The 19,629-nt window shown below is 44.6% G+C and overlaps 1 protein-coding gene across 1 annotated transcript in view; it reads right to left on the bottom strand.

The window, feature by feature from the left end:
• LOC144120145 (neprilysin-1-like) overlaps positions 1 to 10,238 on the bottom strand; it is a 114,247-nt gene extending 104,009 nt beyond the window's left edge. Inside the window, exons 1-2 of the mRNA XM_077652580.1 lie at positions 10,167 to 10,238; positions 9,063 to 9,116 (exon numbers count right to left, since the gene is read on the bottom strand). Coding sequence (XP_077508706.1) covers positions 9,063 to 9,116; positions 10,167 to 10,238 — 126 coding nt within the window. The remainder of the gene's footprint in view (positions 1 to 9,062; positions 9,117 to 10,166) is intronic.
• Positions 10,239 to 19,629: the final 9,391 nt, after the last annotated feature.

Below are 19,629 nucleotides of genomic sequence, written 5' to 3'. Positions count from 1 at the left end.
TGACCGTGCCACCTGTTTCACCCATGGCCATATATTTGAAATTAAAAGCATCTGGAGGGGTTGGGTATGTATGTTCGAACTTTGATTTCAAAGTAACCCACGTGTATTGTTTCAGGTACTGTGCATGTACACAATCTCAGGATCATGTGCATAGCAGCAATTTCTTTATCGTCTTTTCTGATTGTGATTCTTCGAACATTTGCCTCGTTTGGTCCACGAGACCATTCAACATTTCTTTTTCAGTGATGTGGAGTAAGGCAGGGTCGAAAATTACGCCACGGACGGTATTCAACGATCTATGTGCAGTGATAGTGATAAGTACTTCTCGAATGGACTGAATGTTCGAGAGTGTTCCTTGTTGCGATTCATTATCAAGTTCGACTTGTAGGTCTCCACTGCCAATTTTACTCGATTTGTACTTTAAGCCCAGGGCATCAGTCAGACATTTTGTACTTGGAAGAGGGACAAGATTCGGGCTGGCTTTTCTTCAATTTCGGAATGTATTACATGATATTCGGCAGAACTTTTCTTTGTTCCTTGCATGAAATCTTCAGTGGCATCGGTTCGCCTCCTTTTGTCGGGGTGATAAGTTTTTGAGGAATGGGAAGCCATAAAATGGATATGTTGTTCGGCAAAGGTGCCAACCGCCCACCATGGAGCCCAACGAGGGGACGGGACAGGAACTTAGAAGAAAGCCCTGCTCACGCCAGCTGTACACTGCAGCTATAACCAAATATGACGAAACCCAGGATAGTTCGCCACACAAGGTTAACCATAGCCGCCTATGAAAAGTGAAAAGACCGAGAAGGGAGGAGCAGACAAGAAAGTTTAAGAAAGAGATAGGAAAGTGAAAGATAGAGGGGAGGATAGGAAAAGGTGACTGCCGATTTCCCCCGGTCGGGTCAGGCCGGAGGTGCCGTCTACGTGAAGCTGGGGCCAGAGTGGTGTGTTGCCTCCTCCGAGGGGCCTTAAAGGTGCAAACGCTCGGCATCGGCTCAACCACCAGGATCCCCTTTTTCAGGACACGGCGATGCCACGCACGACGAAGCGCGGGTGCTCGGGTCCGTGGTGATGCACTGTTCACCATCACCCTGCTGCGGGGATGTCCCTGCGGATGCTCGGGAACCCGTGGTGTCTCCACTCACCAACGTCTGCAAGCTGCAGACGCCCCCCTGCAGGGTGGATTTCCGTTTGTGTCTTATGTTAAGATGTATTAAGTTAATGCAATCTTTTAACGGAATATGTATTTTCTTGACTTGCTTATCACGTGCTTGAGCAGCGCATAAGCCTGCTCTCTCTTTGCCTTTAATTCCGACCTGACTTGGTATCCAGCAGAGCTTTAGTTTTTAGCCTTTTGCTGTGGCTGTTACTAAGATGTGTATGATATCACAAAGTATAGGAGTGACTGCATTTCAAGAGTGGAGACCTGTATGTAAACTTAGCGAGTCGGTGTAAATAATACTGTTTTTAAGGTTCTCCTTTAGTATTTGTTGAATGGTTAGATAGACGGCGTAACATTCGGCAGTGAAGATTGATGCACACTGTGGAAGCCTTACTCTGTCTGCAGTTTCCTTGTACCACTGCACTTCCAACGCAAACTTTTGTTTTTGAGCCATCTGTATAAAACTCTGTGCAAGTACTGCATTTTTCCTCGAGTCCAACAAATTCTTGTATTATATGTTGTTATGGAGTATATTTTTTGCTTAAATGTGTAAGTGTGAAATCGCAGATTTCAGGGAAATTCTACCATGGCGGCAGGGGATGTCGTCTTCCAGCAATGCCAGGCAATGTGTCTAGTACACCGAGATTTTGGCACATCTCTTCAAATCCCAAGAGGAGTGGCCTGGTACCGTGCGGTTTGCTGTTAAACAGTTTTCTGGATGGGCACTTTGTGACTATTTGGTGACAGATGTGTTTAGGTAGTGAACGGATTTTTAGAATGTACGAACACGTGAGCATCGTTCTTCTGTCCGTAAGTGATGGCTCGTGTGTTTCTATATAGAGACTGTTTATGCGCGACGTCATGGATGCTCCAGTGGAAAGACGCAAACCCTAATTATGTACCGGATCCAGTCGTTTAAGGTACGATGCTCTCGCTGAGCCATAAGCTACGCATTCATAATGTAAGGTAGGACGTATTACAGAGCGATAAATTATCAGAAGTCATGTCCTATCGAAACTCCAGTGTTTTCGAGAAAATACTTTTTCCCTTTCTATCTCGGGAAAGTACTTTCTATCTCAGGGATAGAGACACTTTCTTTTCCCATGCATTAATGTGAGGCAGAAAGTGAGCTTTCTGTCAAATGTTATAACTAGAAATTTATGTTCATTTTGCATGGGCAACTCTATTTCTATCAAGTGTAGAATGGGATCTGTATGTATGCCACTTTTGAGTGAGAAAAGAATTGCGACCGATTTCTGTGGGGAAAATCGGAAACCATTTCTCTCCGGCCACGTTGCCAGTTTATTTATTGGTAATTGTGTTTGTCTTTCACATGCTGATACATTGGAGGATATACAAGCTATTTCATGGTTGTCTGCACGGACTGAGTACATAACGGACCTTGGGATGGTTTCACTAAGAGAGTTCATTTTTACAACAAAGAGAGTAGCGCTTAAAATACACTCCTGAGGTACTCCCTTTTCCTTGATGAAATTCCTAGAAAGGTTGTACCTAATAGGCGCACATGGATTGAATGGTTGAATAAGAAGTCTTATAAGCAATTCAACATTCTACCTCGAATACCCAGCTCGGCAAGGTCATGAAGAATCCCGAACCTCCAGACCGTGTCGTATGTCCTCTCCAAATCAAATAAACACTGAAAAACAGTGCTTCTTATGAACAAAAGCCTCTCGGACAGTATTTTCAAGACGAACTATGTGATGTGCAGTGGAGCATACCTTCTGAAAACTGCACTGGTGGCTGTCAAGAGGTTCAGAAGATTTTAGAACAAAAGTTGATCTCATATTTAGAACAAATTCAAAGGATTTGGCTAAGCAGCTGGTAAGGTCTATACCTGCTAGGATATGTTGATGGATTTCTTATTTTAAGAAATACTACAATATTTGCTTCTTTCCAGAATTTGTGTATTTTCTCTGATACCCAAACTTTGTTCAAGAATCTTAAAAGTGCCTCTACAGCAGGCTGGGAAAGATTGTCCAGCATTTTATAGTGTATTGGTCGGGTGCTGGAGCAGTTTTTTTGCCGGCAGACAATACTCTAGTGATTTCTTGGAGGGTAATTAATCTATTGTATTGTTCGTTAGGCCTTCACTTCTTGGAAGTCTGTTTTTCGGCAATATTTTCGTATTTTAGAAATGAGCGGGTATAACGTGACAAACTAGAGACTACAGCGAACTGCTCGCATAATATGTCTGCTTGTTTCCTTATTTTTGTTTGTGTACCAGGTGTTGTCAAAAGCGGAAGTGTGTACGGTGAGAAGTTGCCATTTAATTTTCGAACCTGCTCCCACAATTCTTAGATGTGATTTGACTGTTTATGGATGACACGTAGCGGTGCCATGATGATCTCTGAGCACTACGACGGACGTACCAAGCTTTAGCTCTTTTTTAAAATTTGCTGGGTTCTCCTGTGTTGAATACCAGCCAAATTTACCGCAACCTCAATTTTGTTGGTTTTTTTGCTTGCTTGCATTCTTTTGTGCACCACACTGATTTTTTGCCGCACCACTCCTGAAGACTGAGGGATAGCTAAGTGTACAGCAGCAATTATAAAATTCGTGAACATTTCGTATATCTCATCGATGCTGAGATTTTCTAAAACTATATTTTCCAAATTTACTTGCGTTCTCAAAAGTCATCAGTCAGCGAAATTCACCTTCCAACGTTGTGGTTTAGTCGGCATGATTTCTGGTGGAGATGTCAAATTTATTATTACAGGAAGCTGATCGCTGCCATATGGGTTGTCAATGACATCCCATGTAAAATCATTAAAAACTGATGGCGAAGTAAAATACAAATTTAGACAGCTCATATTGCCCGAGGTTGGAGGGCAGTATGTGGCCTGTTCCATGTCTAAAACTTATATACTATTTGTGAGAATAAAAATCTGCAACTGTTTGCCCCCTTGAGTCGCAGCGCTCGCTTCCCAAAAAGGGGAATGCGTCTTAAAATCCCCAACTACCAGATATGGCTCTAGAAGTTCATTGATCAGTTCTTGTAGATCATGGACTGCGATATAAAATGTGGAGGAATGTATACACAACAGCCTGTTAGTGTTTTGTAGCTGACGATGCTGACTGCAACAGCCTCAAGTTTTGTTTTCAGTTTGATTTCTTGAGGCGGAACGCCGCTTTGAACGACAATCGCAACGCCTCCCGAGACTCGATTTGCCTGCTCGCGGTCGCGTCTGAAAGTTTTATAATGTTTCAGGACATGCACATGATGTGGATCAAGATTGATCACCTGAAGGTATAAAACGATGGGTAACGCTGACACTAAAAGATGTTTTATGTCACTGTAATTCCGCATAAATCCTCTACAGTTCTACTGAATTAAAAAAGCCGTGTTTGCGGTTTTGAGAGGAAATGAGATTTACTTATGTGGTGAGCCCGTTATGAGGGCTCTGTAGAAAGCTGTTCCGCCGCTGCAAAGCGGACGGATTGGGGATTACATACATCACCTCGCCAGAGGTGCTTGAGGACCGCGGATAAGCCGCGGTTGTGTTTGTTTCAGGCCTCCCCCGACGGAGGGACGTCCTGCTAGATGCCGACCCATGGAGCGGCGCTCCCTGCTTTGGCAATAGCAGGGCAACTTTCGCGGACCCTTCCCGCGGCGTGGATGGCCCTGTCAAGGCTGTGTGAAAGCGGCCTCGGCAGGTGCCGGAGCGCTGTCTGGTGCTAGGCCCCTGCGCACCACATCAGCGAAGTTAAGTTTCGCTGTGAAGGAGAATGTATTGGTGAAGGAAAATTGCCTCCTCGCTTCTTAAAATGAAATATTTTCTTCGGTCTTTGAGGTGATTATTTTCTTTTCCTTTTTCCAGAACGGACACGTCCTAGAGTACGCAGCATGGTCTCCTTCGCAGTTCGCGCAGCGTATTACTGCGCCACATTCCTCAGAATGGGTGTCCTTCGAAGCGCATTTCACTCAAGTTTTTCGGCCGCGGCAACTTTGTGAGCCGTGGAAACTTCTGACAATTGAAACAGCGGCGGGGCTGGGTATGTAGCGCCTGACGTTCACCTTCAGGTATCCAACTTCGATAGTCTCGGGCAAGGTGCTGGTGTTAAATGTAAGGACCATGTGTTTAGTATCTATTTCTTTGTTGCCCTTGCGGATTTTGATTTTGTGAACGGCAATTACGTTTTGATCGGATAGGCCTTGAAGCATTTCGGCTTCTGACAGATGGATAAAGTCAGTTGCAGAGATTACGCCTCGGACTGTGTTGAGAGATCGGTGGGGGGTCACGGAGACAGAGATGTCCCCTAAAGACGCTATGTTTGAGAGATTGGAATACTGGATGGTGTCACGAAATTCAAGCAGCAAGTCACCGCTGGCCATTTTCGATACCTTGTAGCCAGGGCCCAAGGTATAGATTAAGCATTTAGAGACAAGGAATGAAGATATTATTCTGGCTTCTCTTTATCACTTTGACTGTGGATAACCTGGAACTTTATGAATGTTTGTCTCTTTTCTGAGAAAAAAAATCTGCTGCTTCGTTCCGCCCTCTTTTGAGAGAGCGATCATGTTTGGAAAGAAGTGGAGCCATAAAAAAATTAAGTTTTTCGGTCATGGTGCCAGCCGCGTACCATGGAGCCCAACTACGGAATGCGACAGAAACTTGCAAGCAAGACCTGCCAACGCCAACTGTACATCCTAACTATAACCAAATATGACGCAACTTAGGGTGGTTGGCCACGCAAGGTTAACCCTCGCCGCCAGGAAAAAAGGGAAAACGAAGAAGTTAATACGAGACAGGATAGTTGTGAGAAAGGGGTAGAAAAGTGAAAGAAAGGGGAGGATAGGAAAAGGCGACTGCCGATTTCTCCCGGTCGGGTCAAGCCGGAGGTGCCGTCTAGCGGAAGCTGGGGCGCCAAAGTGGTGTGTTGCCTCCGCCGAGGGGCCTTAAGAGCCCAAACGCTCGGCATTGGCTCAACCACTAGGATCCCCTTTTCTCCGGACACGGCGATGCCACGCACGGCTAGGCGTGGGTGCTCGGGTCCGCAGTGATGCACTGTTCCTCATCATCCCCCTGCGGATGCTCGGGAACCCGTGGTGTCGCCACTCACGAACGTCTGCAAGCTGGAGACGCCCCCTAGATTAGAAAGGCTCTGATCAGGTGTCATGAAAGAACATCTCGCGACGCTGTCGCCACGCGCGCGGCAAGCCTTAAAATCTGTCCTGATGTGTAGCGGTCGTATTGGCATTTGGCTTAGGACCTGTAACAAGCCTACGCGCTATTTAGGCGTTTTAAGCGGCCATTACTCATCTGTGCTCTTTTATCGGTGTTACTACCGTGGTCCGTAGGTCTGAAACTGAAACGCAATGGCGTTGGGGGATTTTTATTTTTTAACGGCACTGTTTAGCCCATTACGGGCCTCGTCGCTGCGAGTGGGTTGACCGCCTCGAATGCGTGGACTGCGTGTGCCGCATTCTGGCGAGGATGACGAGCAAAGAATTTATAAGTACTAGGAAAATCATCCAGGGCTTACGATCGCGCGAGAGAACAGACACATTTGGCAAACAAGCGTACCCGCACTATTAAACTACGGCGTCAAGTTGTCACATCTGTGGCCAGTGAACTGGCAATCGAGCCCTGAGACTTCTCGCTCACCTGTGTTATTTCAGCAAAATATCTGTCAAGCGGGACATTAAGCCACGAGCAAAGTGCAGGTTGGTAAACAAACCTAGGGTTTAGTCGCTTCGGCACTCTCTCAATGTTTTCAGTAGCGCTGTTGGGGCTGGGGCATATGCTCGGAACGGCGCCGTCCTTCAGGCGCGACTTCTTCACTGACAGCCCAAACTCCCATCATGTACGCGGGCTTCAGGTTGTATAAGTTCGGAGAGAAATGAAGGGATCGAATTTTGCTTCTCTTGTGCGGGATCCAGTGGTAGCGGCCAGTGGCGCGTACGAAATTTACCCCTGCCGTTCGTGGCGTTCATCACTGGAGAAAACGTGAAGCACAACAGCGTCGTCCGTTTTACTGGGGCAAAAATCAGCCACACCACCATGACCAGCCTCCCAAAATAGCCTCGGCAGGTGAATGGATGGGAAGCCACACCAAACGAGGCACAGCAGCCGAATTATAACCGGACGGACAGCACGAACCACGTGGGCATGGCGGAGCTCTTGTCAAGAAAGTCGCGACAGGCGAGATCGGTGAGCGAGATCCACCCTTGTGCGTGACGGCGCTCTACTACACGTCATAGGTATCTGCATGCCGTCATGCTGTTATGCTGCATCGACTGCTCGTCGCTGCTCGTCGCGGAGATGTCACTGCCGATGGGTTTTTGGTTTGTGAGGTCTCTATATAGGCTGTGAACAAAACCAAATTAAAACACCTTCTCACCAAAAGGAAGTGCTACTATTGCCTGGAGGGCATCACAGAAAGGTGGTCGTTTCCGTTTCTGAGCCTCGTAATTTCGTGTCTACCGTCCTTTAAGTGCCTATCAGTGTGGGCCCGACTGCCATTAAGATGGGATAGATGAGCCGGAAAAAAAACCTGTCCTAATAATTAACAATGCATTAAAAAAGTCTTTTAAAAGACAGGTATGACGAAATTGTGATACATAAAGTATGAGCCAACACAAGATGACAGTTTTGTTTTAGACGAGATACTCTCGTGCTATACGATCATGCTGCAGTTTTAGGTACTCCGAAGGCACTTTTTGTCTTTTTCCAGTGCAGCTGGAAATATTGAAAAACAAACTATTAGGATTTTTACTTCTTGGATTTTTTCAAACCTTCAAACAGAGATGAGGACCTGTATCAAAGAGCAGCTTGTATAGGCATATGCATTTTCACTTGACTTTCCAATGTAAACTGTAAATTTTAAAATTATATGAAAAAAGTTTTTACGATAGGTATTTTTGTAAAACCAAGTAGCTAAAACACCAATCGCCACACTGAACCGCGGTCTGGTCGCAGTGTTTGCTTATGTTCACTTCACGGTTCAATGTTCTGGGCCCTCTTGAACACACCTGCAGTGATCATTTGATTGCAGAAAAAAAGAGGTTGGTAAAGTTCAAAATTTTCAGAAAGAACGTACTATGTGAGAGTGTCATGAAATCCTGGAAATTCTGCCACGAGAACCATTGACACGAAAAATTCGGCAGAGACAGTTAAGTCTGCTTACGTGTCAGAATGCGAAAGCATGAAAGTGCTGAGCAACGCTACACTGCAGAATGACTGAGTCATAAGTACGAGGTATGACTACGCATACTTTGTGCAAACGCTATGCACCTTGCATCACGTTACTTGCAAATTGCTGAGTCATGTTACGTCCTAGAAGTGCTGGGTCAGCTACGTTCTACAATGATTATAAGCTATGAGTTGCTACTATGACTACGCGACATGTTTTGTAGAAACTCCAAACACATCATAAAAAGTTACTTCTAAAGTGCTCACTCATGCCACGTTGCAGGATGACTATGAGTCACGACTATTTCTGCGAGGCACGACTATGCAAACTGTACAAACTTTATACACCTTGCATTACGTTACTTTTAAAGTGCTGATTCCCGACATGTTGCAGCATGAAGATGAATACGAGTCATAGGTCATAGTAGGTTACGTTTCATCATACTATACATATTCGCCTATATTTGTTGTGACATCGTACACCGGCGTTATGACATCGTCCGAATTTCGCGCCGTAGATGGCGGCGGGTGGCTTTTGTGCTAATGGAGCATGTGTATAGTGCTTTTACTTTATAAAGGTTAGTAGCATCACTCCACAACCTTTATCAAGCTCGAAGAAAGTAAGTGGGGTCGTTGCTGTTTCGTCCTCTGGGCGTCTGGGCGCACACTTTTCGAGCGGAATAACAAAATATGCGGTACTCGTGTGCTATACTGCACATGTAACAAAGAAGAAGAAGGCACAGCACCTTCACTTCCGGGGCTATGATGACAGGGCTGACTTTTCTCTCTTCCTCTCGGTTCTGGAATGGACGAGTGGATAAGCGCGATACTCACTATTCGGCAAAAATTGCGACAAAGGAAAGAATACGGCAATTCGCAAGCTGTGAAGCCGTATAGCGGTTGTCATCTCTAATACCATGCTTCAAAAACACATAGCCTGCGCATTCATTTCCGACACCTGGAAGGTTCACTTAGCAACACTAGCAGAAGAAGGCTCAAGTAAAAACGCATAATATTGTAAGGACCGTTTGTGATTGGATAGTACGCAAGAAAATTCACATTAACTTTTTTTTCAGTTAGAAGAACTCACTCCAATGACCGAGATTCTACACCTAAGTATGAATATAGAACAATTTGTTTTGTTACTTCACACGGAATAAGCAAAAAGCTAGAACTACGTATAATGTCTTGATACCCAATTTTTGGGTCTTATGCATAGGCAGAGACTGTGCTTTTGTATATGTCCCCGATATTGGTGTTTCCGAGGCTTGCTGTCAATGTGCTGTCTTTCACTGCAGGAAACAAACGATAAAACGATATTCAAAGCTTGAGCACCCACATAAGTGCACGATACGCTGTAGAAATGTAGCGTGAAAAACGATTGCGCCTCTTCCAGCGGTGTCCCTCAAATGCGCGAAGTTCGCTTGTAGAAATATTATGTTCTTCAGTTCACAACAAACTGTACCAAGCAGGAATGCTTCTGAGCCAGCGAAGAAGCATGACTGGAGCGAGTGATGGAGAGGCGTTTCGGAGTTGGTTCTCTAGTTCCGTAAATTCGAGGAATTTACACCAGCTTACATCAGTAGAGAAAGCAGTATTACGCAATCCACAGCGCCTGCCTTGGACGTTAAGCATGAACTGCGGCAGAGCGGTTGTAGTCTATTTCCCCATTTCACTGCTGCGGAACCCCTCGGGGTATCTTAGGTCACATATTTCAGTTCACACTCTCTAGACAGCTGTGTATGTCCCAATAATCTTCACTTACGGCAGAGTCGTATAAGATAAAAGCACAAATTTGAACCGATGTATTGTCAACTCCCTGCTTCGGGTAAGTTAAGGAGTACTCTTACCTGTTTGTCGCTGCCCGGCGGCTTTCTCGATGCGTCAGAGCGAGATCTGGTGCGCACATTCACACCTGACATTGCTTCTTCTTCCTCTTTCTTTTCAAACGACTGCGCTGTTTTTTAAAACAAGAGATAAAGACGAAACTCCGTGCACGTATTCTTCAGCCAGCATTTAGGGGTACCGTCGCACGAATGATGTCTTCATGCAGAATGCATTCTTGGCTGCTGCGCCATATATTTGAGGCATCACTTTGTGGGGTGCACCTGACAGTGAATAAAACTTGATATTTCTGGTGCTTGTTAACTCATACTGTGAGACCGAGGACGCCTCCAGCAGGCGTTCCCACCTGCAGAAATGGCTTTAATAACGAAGACGAAGGTGGGAGATGGTGATTAGTATTAACATATAAAGATAAGGTTGATGCACGACGCTAGCACTAATTTTGGTGGGTTCAAACTTAAGTAGGACATGGACCTGAAAAAGGAAAAAGGTTTAGATGAAACAGAAAAAAAATAATGAAATAAGTCAAAATGTAATGATACAAAGAAAATAAAATATCCTTAGAATATTCTCTACAGTTTAAAATATCCTTAGAAATTATTGTAAGCATATTTTCTTTTCTTTGCAATGTTCTATTTTGAATAATTCCATCAAACACCTCAGTTTTCAGGTCACGTCCTAGTTGAGTTAGAACCCACTGCTGCTGCTCTTTTGCGTGCGTTTCTTTTGTTTTATTATGCACAGGCCTATAGAAATCTCTGCCTCCCGTTACTTGGCTGGCCCTCCTGAGTGAGTATGTGCCATCTTTTCTAATGCCAACATCAACAAACAAAACCAATTCCCCACCACATGGAAGGGACTATCCTTGTCTCGAGTAACAGTTGACGCTCGACTGGGAAATGGCTTCAAGCGTGACACGCGGAGTCCCTCTATGCCTCGACAGCGACAGTCAGTAACAGGGGAGGCGGGGGCGGCACAATCGTTCGCGCGGAACGTCTATTCGAGCACTGTGTGCGGATCTGCACGCCATGCGCAAAACTGTGGCTGTAGTGCCTGTTAGAGTACGCCGGCGAAGCGTGAGCGGGCCGCCTCTCCCGCTCTCCCAGTCCGTTTCAGCGCGCTTTCGCTATGGGCTTATAATTTGATATCTTACATCGTGTCTAATATCCCTTAATCGCGGATATATTTTCATGTAAGTCTTCAGTGATGTACACGAAGGTACTTCTGAGTAGCTGGCTGCTCAAAAACTTTTAAAATTCTCAAGGAACACGCCCTTGTGTCTTCTACGCGCCTTCGCTCGACAGCGGTTGGACGTAGCTGTCCGACGAGAAAAATAAATGTTTGTGTCGTATTCAATTTGCACGCGAGAGCGATTATTGCTTTTCTTGTGTTTCTGTCTCCCTCACATTCAGCCATCGGTTTCACGCCCAGTAGCTCTTGCTATGTCTCGCAAGGTGCAAAGTAGGCACGCTGTTTGCAAATGTGGCAGGTCGCCCGTCTTTTGCTGTAAGTGCGCTTTAAAAAAAAGAGCCAATTTGTGAGTGCCTCACTGCTTCTGTATGCTTATAACAATGATTTGGCTATATTTAGAACCAGAAGACGAAAAAAAAAGAATGCACCAAACAAGAACCCGTGCACGCGCCTATCGTGGCACTGGCTTTTGCTCAACATTTAAGCAACAGGCTAAATGCAGCCTGTCACTTTAAAATCATCGATGAACGCTCTCCACTATGCACATGTTGATAATCTGCCAGGCCGGTCGCACTTTTCATTGCAATTTGGCCTCTCGAGATAGAACGGCAGTGTTATTGCACTCGCATTTGTGAGTACTGTACTCTTGCGACGTTACATCGCTTGCGAGAGCTTTGTCGTCTGACTTCATGTTGGTCAAAAAGCCTGAACTTCGCAGCTATGGTGGCTATAGCCGTCGGACATTGCTATGCTGCCCGCAAGTGTTTTACGCGCCATGCTTAGTTTCACGAATTTTACACAGCTTCGTCTGCTTTGTTACTGCTTGGTAATTTTGCTGGACTCGATTCATTATATTTGATCATGGAATGGAAGAGATCGGACCGGACTGGACGAGCATTTAAACGCTGCGCATTAGGCATTTCGCCTAAAAAGCCACTCTAATCCACGCGAAATGAATGTACGAAGCCTTTAAATGCAAACATTAAAAAAGAAATGGTCTGCTCTGGTCAGTTGGCCCCGTTTCAGCGATATGTCTTTCTGGTATAATCTCAGTCGCATTCCCCGAGAAGATCATCTATACGCTGCGCGCTTGTAATGAGGGGACTTCAAATATGTGCATGGCATACCAGTGCAATAAAATTCTTTCGTCAAAGGGTCCATTCCTGTGCCTTGTTCTCAGGCCTATCGCTCTTTTCACCAGCGACAATTAAACTAATCTGTTGTCAAGAACATGAATATTTATCTATTTCACGTTAATGTTAGTACCGCTAATATACATAGCTGCAAGATGTAACCTGCCAACATTCCGTCAAGCGATAAATATAATGGCACACGTGAAAACGAGGCCTATCTCATTTTACTTCAGCAACAATTACGCAGTGTCCATCTAAAAAAATCTGCAGTTAATTTCGCTTGCGAAAAATTAAGGTCACTTCTTTTCTCAGCTGTATTATCGCTGCCTTTTAACAACAACGCATCTGTGTTAATTAATCACAAGTCCGATGCCACAGCCTCAACACGCGAGAAATCTACGCTTTCGGTGTAAATGGGTAGAATATTTCGGATGAAAAACACATGAGAAAGATTTCTCATTGGGTAAATGCCTGTCGGCAGAGACGGCATATTATGATCAGCCTCCCGTATAGCAAGGCTCGGCGACGTTCGCCTTTGGCAATTATTATCGTACCTGTGAGATGTAATATCAGCTACATCTCCACTCATGCAGTCCGTGATTCCCGTGCGCATGTTTTCACTGCAAAATTAACTGTGCGGGACGCCCACGGGCAGGGAATGACGCACGCGTATCTTGGCCAAGCTTGCAGTGGCAGCGGGAAGCCCTGGCGAGCGGCCCGCCTACGGTTCGAAAGTTTGCCGCTAGGATTCTTTCAGTGGCGCCCCTATAGGCGCTGCGCATGGCGTATAAAGCGGATTAGAGATATTTCACACAATCCTGGTCTGCGCACAGGTATCCTGTATAAAACCGTTTCGCCAGGTCCCAAGGAAAAAAGCTTGAAGTGTACCCAATGACCATTAGCTGTAACAATGCGATCGCAAAAGAACCTGCTTGTGAGCGTGCCAACCACCCTCAGGTAGCGAATTCTGCCGACCTCATCAACACCTCCTCATTCACGGTAGCTAACCTCTGGGTTCATCCCCTACTAGCCACCTTCCTACCTCACTTACCTCTCTTCTAAAAGCGGAATGGAAAATTTTCTCTGTCAAGAGAGGTAATTGACAAAAATTATAAGAATGGGGTGGAGCAGATTTCGCAGGTTCTCTCAGATCGTGTATAGCAGTTTACCAGAATAACTCAAGAGAAAAGTGTACAACAGCTGTATCATGCCGGTACTCACCCGTGGGGCATAAACGCAGAGACTAACCAAAAATATTAAACTTAAGGACAATGCAGCCAGTAATGGAAAGGAAAATGATAGGTGTTGAGCCCCTCTAGGTGGAGTAAATTTGTAATAAGGGAGTAATTACTCATTTTTGTTTAAGATTATTTACGAATTTTTCTTAAACTGCGAAGTTTCTGAGAAAGCTGTATAGCTTTTATCTGTAACCGTATGGATGCCAATGAGTAACTTACTCCCTTATTACAAATTTGCTCCACATGGGGGTTTCCCCTAAACATTTGTTTACCACTGTTCTCACATCGAGTTATTGATCAATGCGCCCTCGCCCTACCATAAGCTTGCCGTTCCGGTTAGCTCAATTGGTAGAGCGACTGCTCCGGTGAAGCGGTGGTCCCGGGCTCGAGCCACGGACCAGGAAGAGTTTTTCTTTACCTGTGAAGAAAGCTTTACAGCTTTTCCTTGCAGCCGTACGGTTACGTTCGGGTGAACGCCAATGAGTAATTACGCACTTATTGAAAATGATACGTGTAACATTATGAAAAAGGAAGAGGGCGGAGTGGGCCAGGCAACAAACACGAGTAAATTGCATCGCAGTCGAAATGGAGAGGAAGAATTGTGCTTGGCAGGGCATGTAATGCGAAGGCAAGGTAACCGGTTGTCCTTAAGGGAAACCGTCGGAATTCATTGTGAAGGTTAGCGTAATAGGGGGCGGCAGATGTCAGGTGGGCTGATGAGATTCAGAAGTTTTAGAAGATAGGGCGGCCACAGCTGGCACAGGACAGGCTTAATCAGAGAGATATGGGAGAGTTTTTTGCCCCGCAGTGGGCGTAATTAGGCTGATGATAAATTTTCCGCTTGCCAACCGCGGCACGCCGCAAGTAGGAGGTTGCGCGTCTGTGTACCAAAATTTGTACGTGACATGGTTCGCCCCGTGGCAGCCACCTTCCAGTCACTCTTCACTCCACTAGAACATAAGGGGGCGATTTCCCTCGCTCCACTCGTGTCATCTGCAAAAGGTTTCGGATTCCAGGTCGTAGCTGACTTTTCCGTTAACCCTGGCTGCTGGCACACCCGTGTGCCACCCCTGTAGGTGCCAAAATGTGACACGTACCGCCGGTGAGTGCGGGGGAGGGGGATATCTAGTGTGATAGTTGCTGTTCTTTTCTTGTAGAGTTTAGCTGGTGTTATTCGTTTCTTAACTTCGCTTAACGCTGTGCTTGTTAAATTATTGTGTTTAAGCCGTACTGGTGTTTGGATAGTAGGCCTTTTTTGCAGAAATAATAGTAAATTCGTTTTTAATACTATTTTCAACTGTCTTGCCTAGTATGGAATTGATTGCTTTAGGTTTATATTTTTAAATGCCTGCTTTGTTGTGAGCGCTTGCTTTGGGTACGAATATTACTCTTGCTTTTCTCCGGAATTCAGAAAGATATCCGACTGTAAGGCATGCATTCAATATTGTCATAAAGAAAGATTTGTGTGTGCTATACAGTACTTGTAAGAATTTCCTACATATATTGTCAGGATCAGGCGTCAGTTCCGATCGCAGATTTTTCACTATTTCGTCCACCTCTCTTTTGGTAAAAGTCATCTCGTCGGCCTCGGCATAGCTGTGATCTTGTCTTTCTGTGCTCAAGTCCTCTCTCCGTTTTCTAAGTGCCTTTTATTCTGTTACATCTTGGCCTTCTTTCCGATGTAGTGCTTTGGTTTCTTCCAACATTTCTGTTGGATGAAAGAAGTGAAGCAGATAGTGTACTATCTCTTCTGAATAGACTTTTTTCTCTGTTGTTTTTAACCATGCTTTCAATTTCTGAACTGCAGAAATTAACAGCTGGTCAAACTACGCCAATTTCCGACTTGCACAACATCAAGGCAGAGCTCAAAACCACCGATTTAGCTCTGGCCGATTGAACAAGTGCATGATTCCTCTTGAATCCCAGTGCGCTATGCTTTCTGTAATTAATTCTGAAATAGATAGCATTAAGTAGATAGCCGAACTCAGCCACCTGATCATCATATTGGAAGCGCGTGTAGATGATGCTGAGAACCATTGTCGCCGTAGCAAGGTAACATTTTACAATATTGCCCCGAATCTTTGTAGCGTTTGTTCATTCTTCAAATCTACCGCCATGCCAAATTATCACTTTGTTTGCGACTCAAGACGCGACTAGATTTATCTCCATTGATCGCGGCCAGGCAGAGCTGATTCTACGTTGTTCCGGAATGTTCTAGTAACATTGCACGCTTTATCTCGAAATTTCGCTATCAGCTTTCAATTGAGCCCAGCCGACAGCAGTGGGCATTCTGTTCGACGACCGACGAGCATGCTTGTCGCTACGCCGCCGCCGAGTAATTCAGTCCATTGTGGGCGCAAGACGCCCCAAATACAGTTTTGTTTAGACGCCATCTTCGCGGTCGTTCTGCTGCTCAAATAGCAGTCACCACTTCGTGACAATATTCTCGACACTAATCCTTCTTGAAGTTTTTGGATTCAGAAGAAGACTCATTCGCCACCGCTCTACAGATTAAAACCGGCCAATTATATTAAACTTCAAGTCCTTAAACACAAAAGAAAGCATCCTCTGTAATGGAGAAAAACCTAAAGGCTCAGAAAGCAGCATTGTCCAAAACTTCCTTGTTCGTAACGCTCACAAACATCTGGTTGTCCGCCCGCGGTCAGTAACAGTTAAATTCACCTTGCGTTTCAAAAAACTACTCTTCGGTCCAAAACGTTACAAAAAGTGCAGTAGCAATCACCGCGGCAACACGTTTCGGTAAAGCGTTCGAAACATTCACAGCAACCCGCATTTTTTCTTGTCAGCGGGCTTTGCAAAAGTTCGCCGCTTCATTTCAAACCAGGACATTGTAATGCTATCTCATTGTCATCCAGAATCTCACTAACCCTGACAGAAACGTGGCTCAACAATGACATATCTGACAGCGAAGTCCTCGCTGACCGTGCTTTTCGCAATGACCTCAAGGATAGGAGCGCAGGAGGCCTATGGACCCTAAGAAGAACTATCATGCACGGCCGGTAACCTTTCGTCAGACATCAAAATGTTGTGGGTAGTTCCCACTCTTTACCACAGTCCGTTGCCATTGGTGTTTGCTATAAGACCCTTTTTAAGAGCCCAAATTTTGCTCGTAAAGTTATTAACGCTTAAATGAAATCAAAACTATGCATCCTAACCCCGCCATTCTTGTCTTCAGTGACCAATTTTCCTAGCATTCATTACCATAATCTAACTGCTAAAAATTGCAGTGAAGTTTGTACAAGTAATATCCGAACCAACTTGTGTAACTGAAGACTGCGCTAATACACTTGATCTAATATTAACGGTTCATCCAGCTTGTGCTCATTCTACCACGTATCATCCAGATGTCAGTGACCACAAAAAGATATACGCATGCTGCACCATTAGGCAGCTTTTCCGCACAGCCAATAAACAAATCATCCTCTTATATAACAAAGGAAATTATGCCGCCAATAATAACAAACTTCGTGCTTCCCTACCGTTTTTCAATGAAACTTTCCTCAAAGAATGACCCGTGATAACTGGTTTTTATTCGGAACGAAAGTGAAGATTTGGTTATCAATTTTTTAAATAACTATATTAAATAACTAGCGATACCCATAGCTCAATACTTCTCCTAAATGTCCAGAATACAAAAAGGAACGCCTCTTCCGCTCAGCGAAATTGCACCCCGGGGAGAGTGCTTGGAATAAAAACTTTGTGACAAAAAAGTATCTAAAAGAAATCTCTTGAAACCAAGCGTACTTTTTTATTAGTGATTTGCCAAAAATGCTTGCAACTATCCACGGTAAATTCTGCGAAGTAATTCACCGGCAACATACGCGTACTATTTCCCTTGCCGATGCATGAAGCGTACCCATCTCAGATACATACTTCGCCGATATATTTAATGTGACATTCTCATCCGTGTTCATTAAAGAAGCTAATACGTAACTGCATTCAGGACTGACATCTATTCAGGAACCTATGTCTCCGCTAGTGTTCTTTCAAACAGGACGTTTATCATTAATAGAAAACATGAAGCTCTTATCCTCCACCGGCGTAGACAATATCAGCAAAAACACTAAAAAACACCAAATAGATATGTGGTCTTTTATTGGTCTTTCACTCGTCACTGGCCAACTGCCCAACGACTGAAAACAAGAAAAGGTCGTGCGCGTCTACAAATAAGGTTACAAAAATTCACCCTTAAATTACCGTCCATCTCTCTAGCCAGCGTAACCTGAAAAATCATAGAGCATGTCAACTATTCTCATATCATGGCCTTCCTTGATTCTAACTTTTTTTTTCATCCGGCACAGCATAGATTTCTGATACCCAACTACCAACTTTAGTACGTGATCTGCACCTCAACCTTGATTCTAATCTACAGACCGATGTCGTATTTTAAGATTTTGGTATTGCCTTTGATAAAGTACCCATAAACGCCTAGGGACAAACATTTATCGTGCAGATACTAAACCTGCTAATCAAACATCCTTTCAGAGTTGTCTTAAGGCTGTACAGAGCTGGTGTAGCAATTGGCTAATGGAACTTACCCCGCATAAGTGTAAGCTTTTATCCTTCCACCACCATTAATGTTATCCATTCCTACGTAATCTCATCAGCCAATAGAACATTAGGATTCTTAAAACGTCATCTACATCAACCTCCAAAACCCATTAAGTTACTAGCGAATGTCATTCGTCAGGTTAAAACTAGAATTAGTCTCACCAGTTTGAATCCCCACCAAGCTTATATTATTAATTCTCTTGAGTCCCTTAAAATCGCGCTGCCAGGTTCATTGATGCACCGTACATTCGTGACATCAGCGTTTAAGCTTTAAAAAAAGGTGTACCCGGTTGATCGCCCTTATCACTCCGTCGTAGCATTTCTAGCTTCTCTTTGTTTCTTAAAATCGTCTATAGCCCCATGCGCACCGCTCTTTACATTCTTCTTCCCCCAGCCCGCATACCTCCCAGACCCCAGTCATTAATTTCACGTTGCTCGTTCGTTCTCACGCGCAGTCATATTTGCAAATTATTTTTTTTTTCACACAGCCCCAGACTGCAACGGCCTCCCAAGCGGGATTGCCATCATCACCTGCTGATCAAAGCTGAATGAAAATGCAAAAAATTTTGCTATCGTAAGAGTATTTTCCTACATAGTTCTCCGTTGCAAATCCGGCACATATGATGGGCTTCTGCGTAGAACGCGTGGCACCCAAATTCTATGCAAGTGGTGGTCCCGGAGGGGGAGGGGGTTCGATGGCCGCTATACTGGCACATATATAACAGATCGAAATGTTAGGTACCAATTGAGGCGCTACGCGCCCACTATCGATATGTGATATAGTGTTATCACGTGTTTACCGTTCTGGCCAATTTGACTTTTACTGCAGACAGACAAGTCTTTGCGAAACGTAAGTAGTCAAAGCTAACTCTCTTAAAAACAATAGAGCTGAGCAGCCAACGTCAGTTAATCGGCGGGAACTAGCGCTAGGCTCGGTACTTAACATCTATACATTTATCTGGAACCGTTAATCCGATCGCATCTTTTTATACGTTGTTTTCCGAGAATAATCTCTCTGCTCTTACAATACCTTTTATTAGTGTCACGTAAAAGACACAAAGCACCTATATAAACAGTGGATTACCATTTTCGGCAAGTGAGAAAAAAGGAAAACTCTTGAACTCTCCGCAACAGACAATCAACACGTTTACGAATAATGTTTTCTTCATAAAATTGCTGCGACACCACTGGAAAGCTCTTGGCATTATCACCGAAGCGCTCATCTGACTCACCTACTTGCTTCCAAGCTCGAGCCTCAGTTTTTATCACGCCTTCTAGTGCAGCTGTTATCTCCATCCCCTCCACGTATTCTAGAACACAGAAGGCCGTTCTAT

This window comes from Amblyomma americanum, chromosome 2, assembly GCF_052857255.1.
Source record: "Amblyomma americanum isolate KBUSLIRL-KWMA chromosome 2, ASM5285725v1, whole genome shotgun sequence".
NCBI classification, from domain to species: Eukaryota; Metazoa; Arthropoda; class Arachnida; order Ixodida; family Ixodidae; genus Amblyomma; species Amblyomma americanum.
Note: the sequence above shows the minus strand (reverse complement) of the source record. Positions and strands in the feature narration are given on the sequence as shown.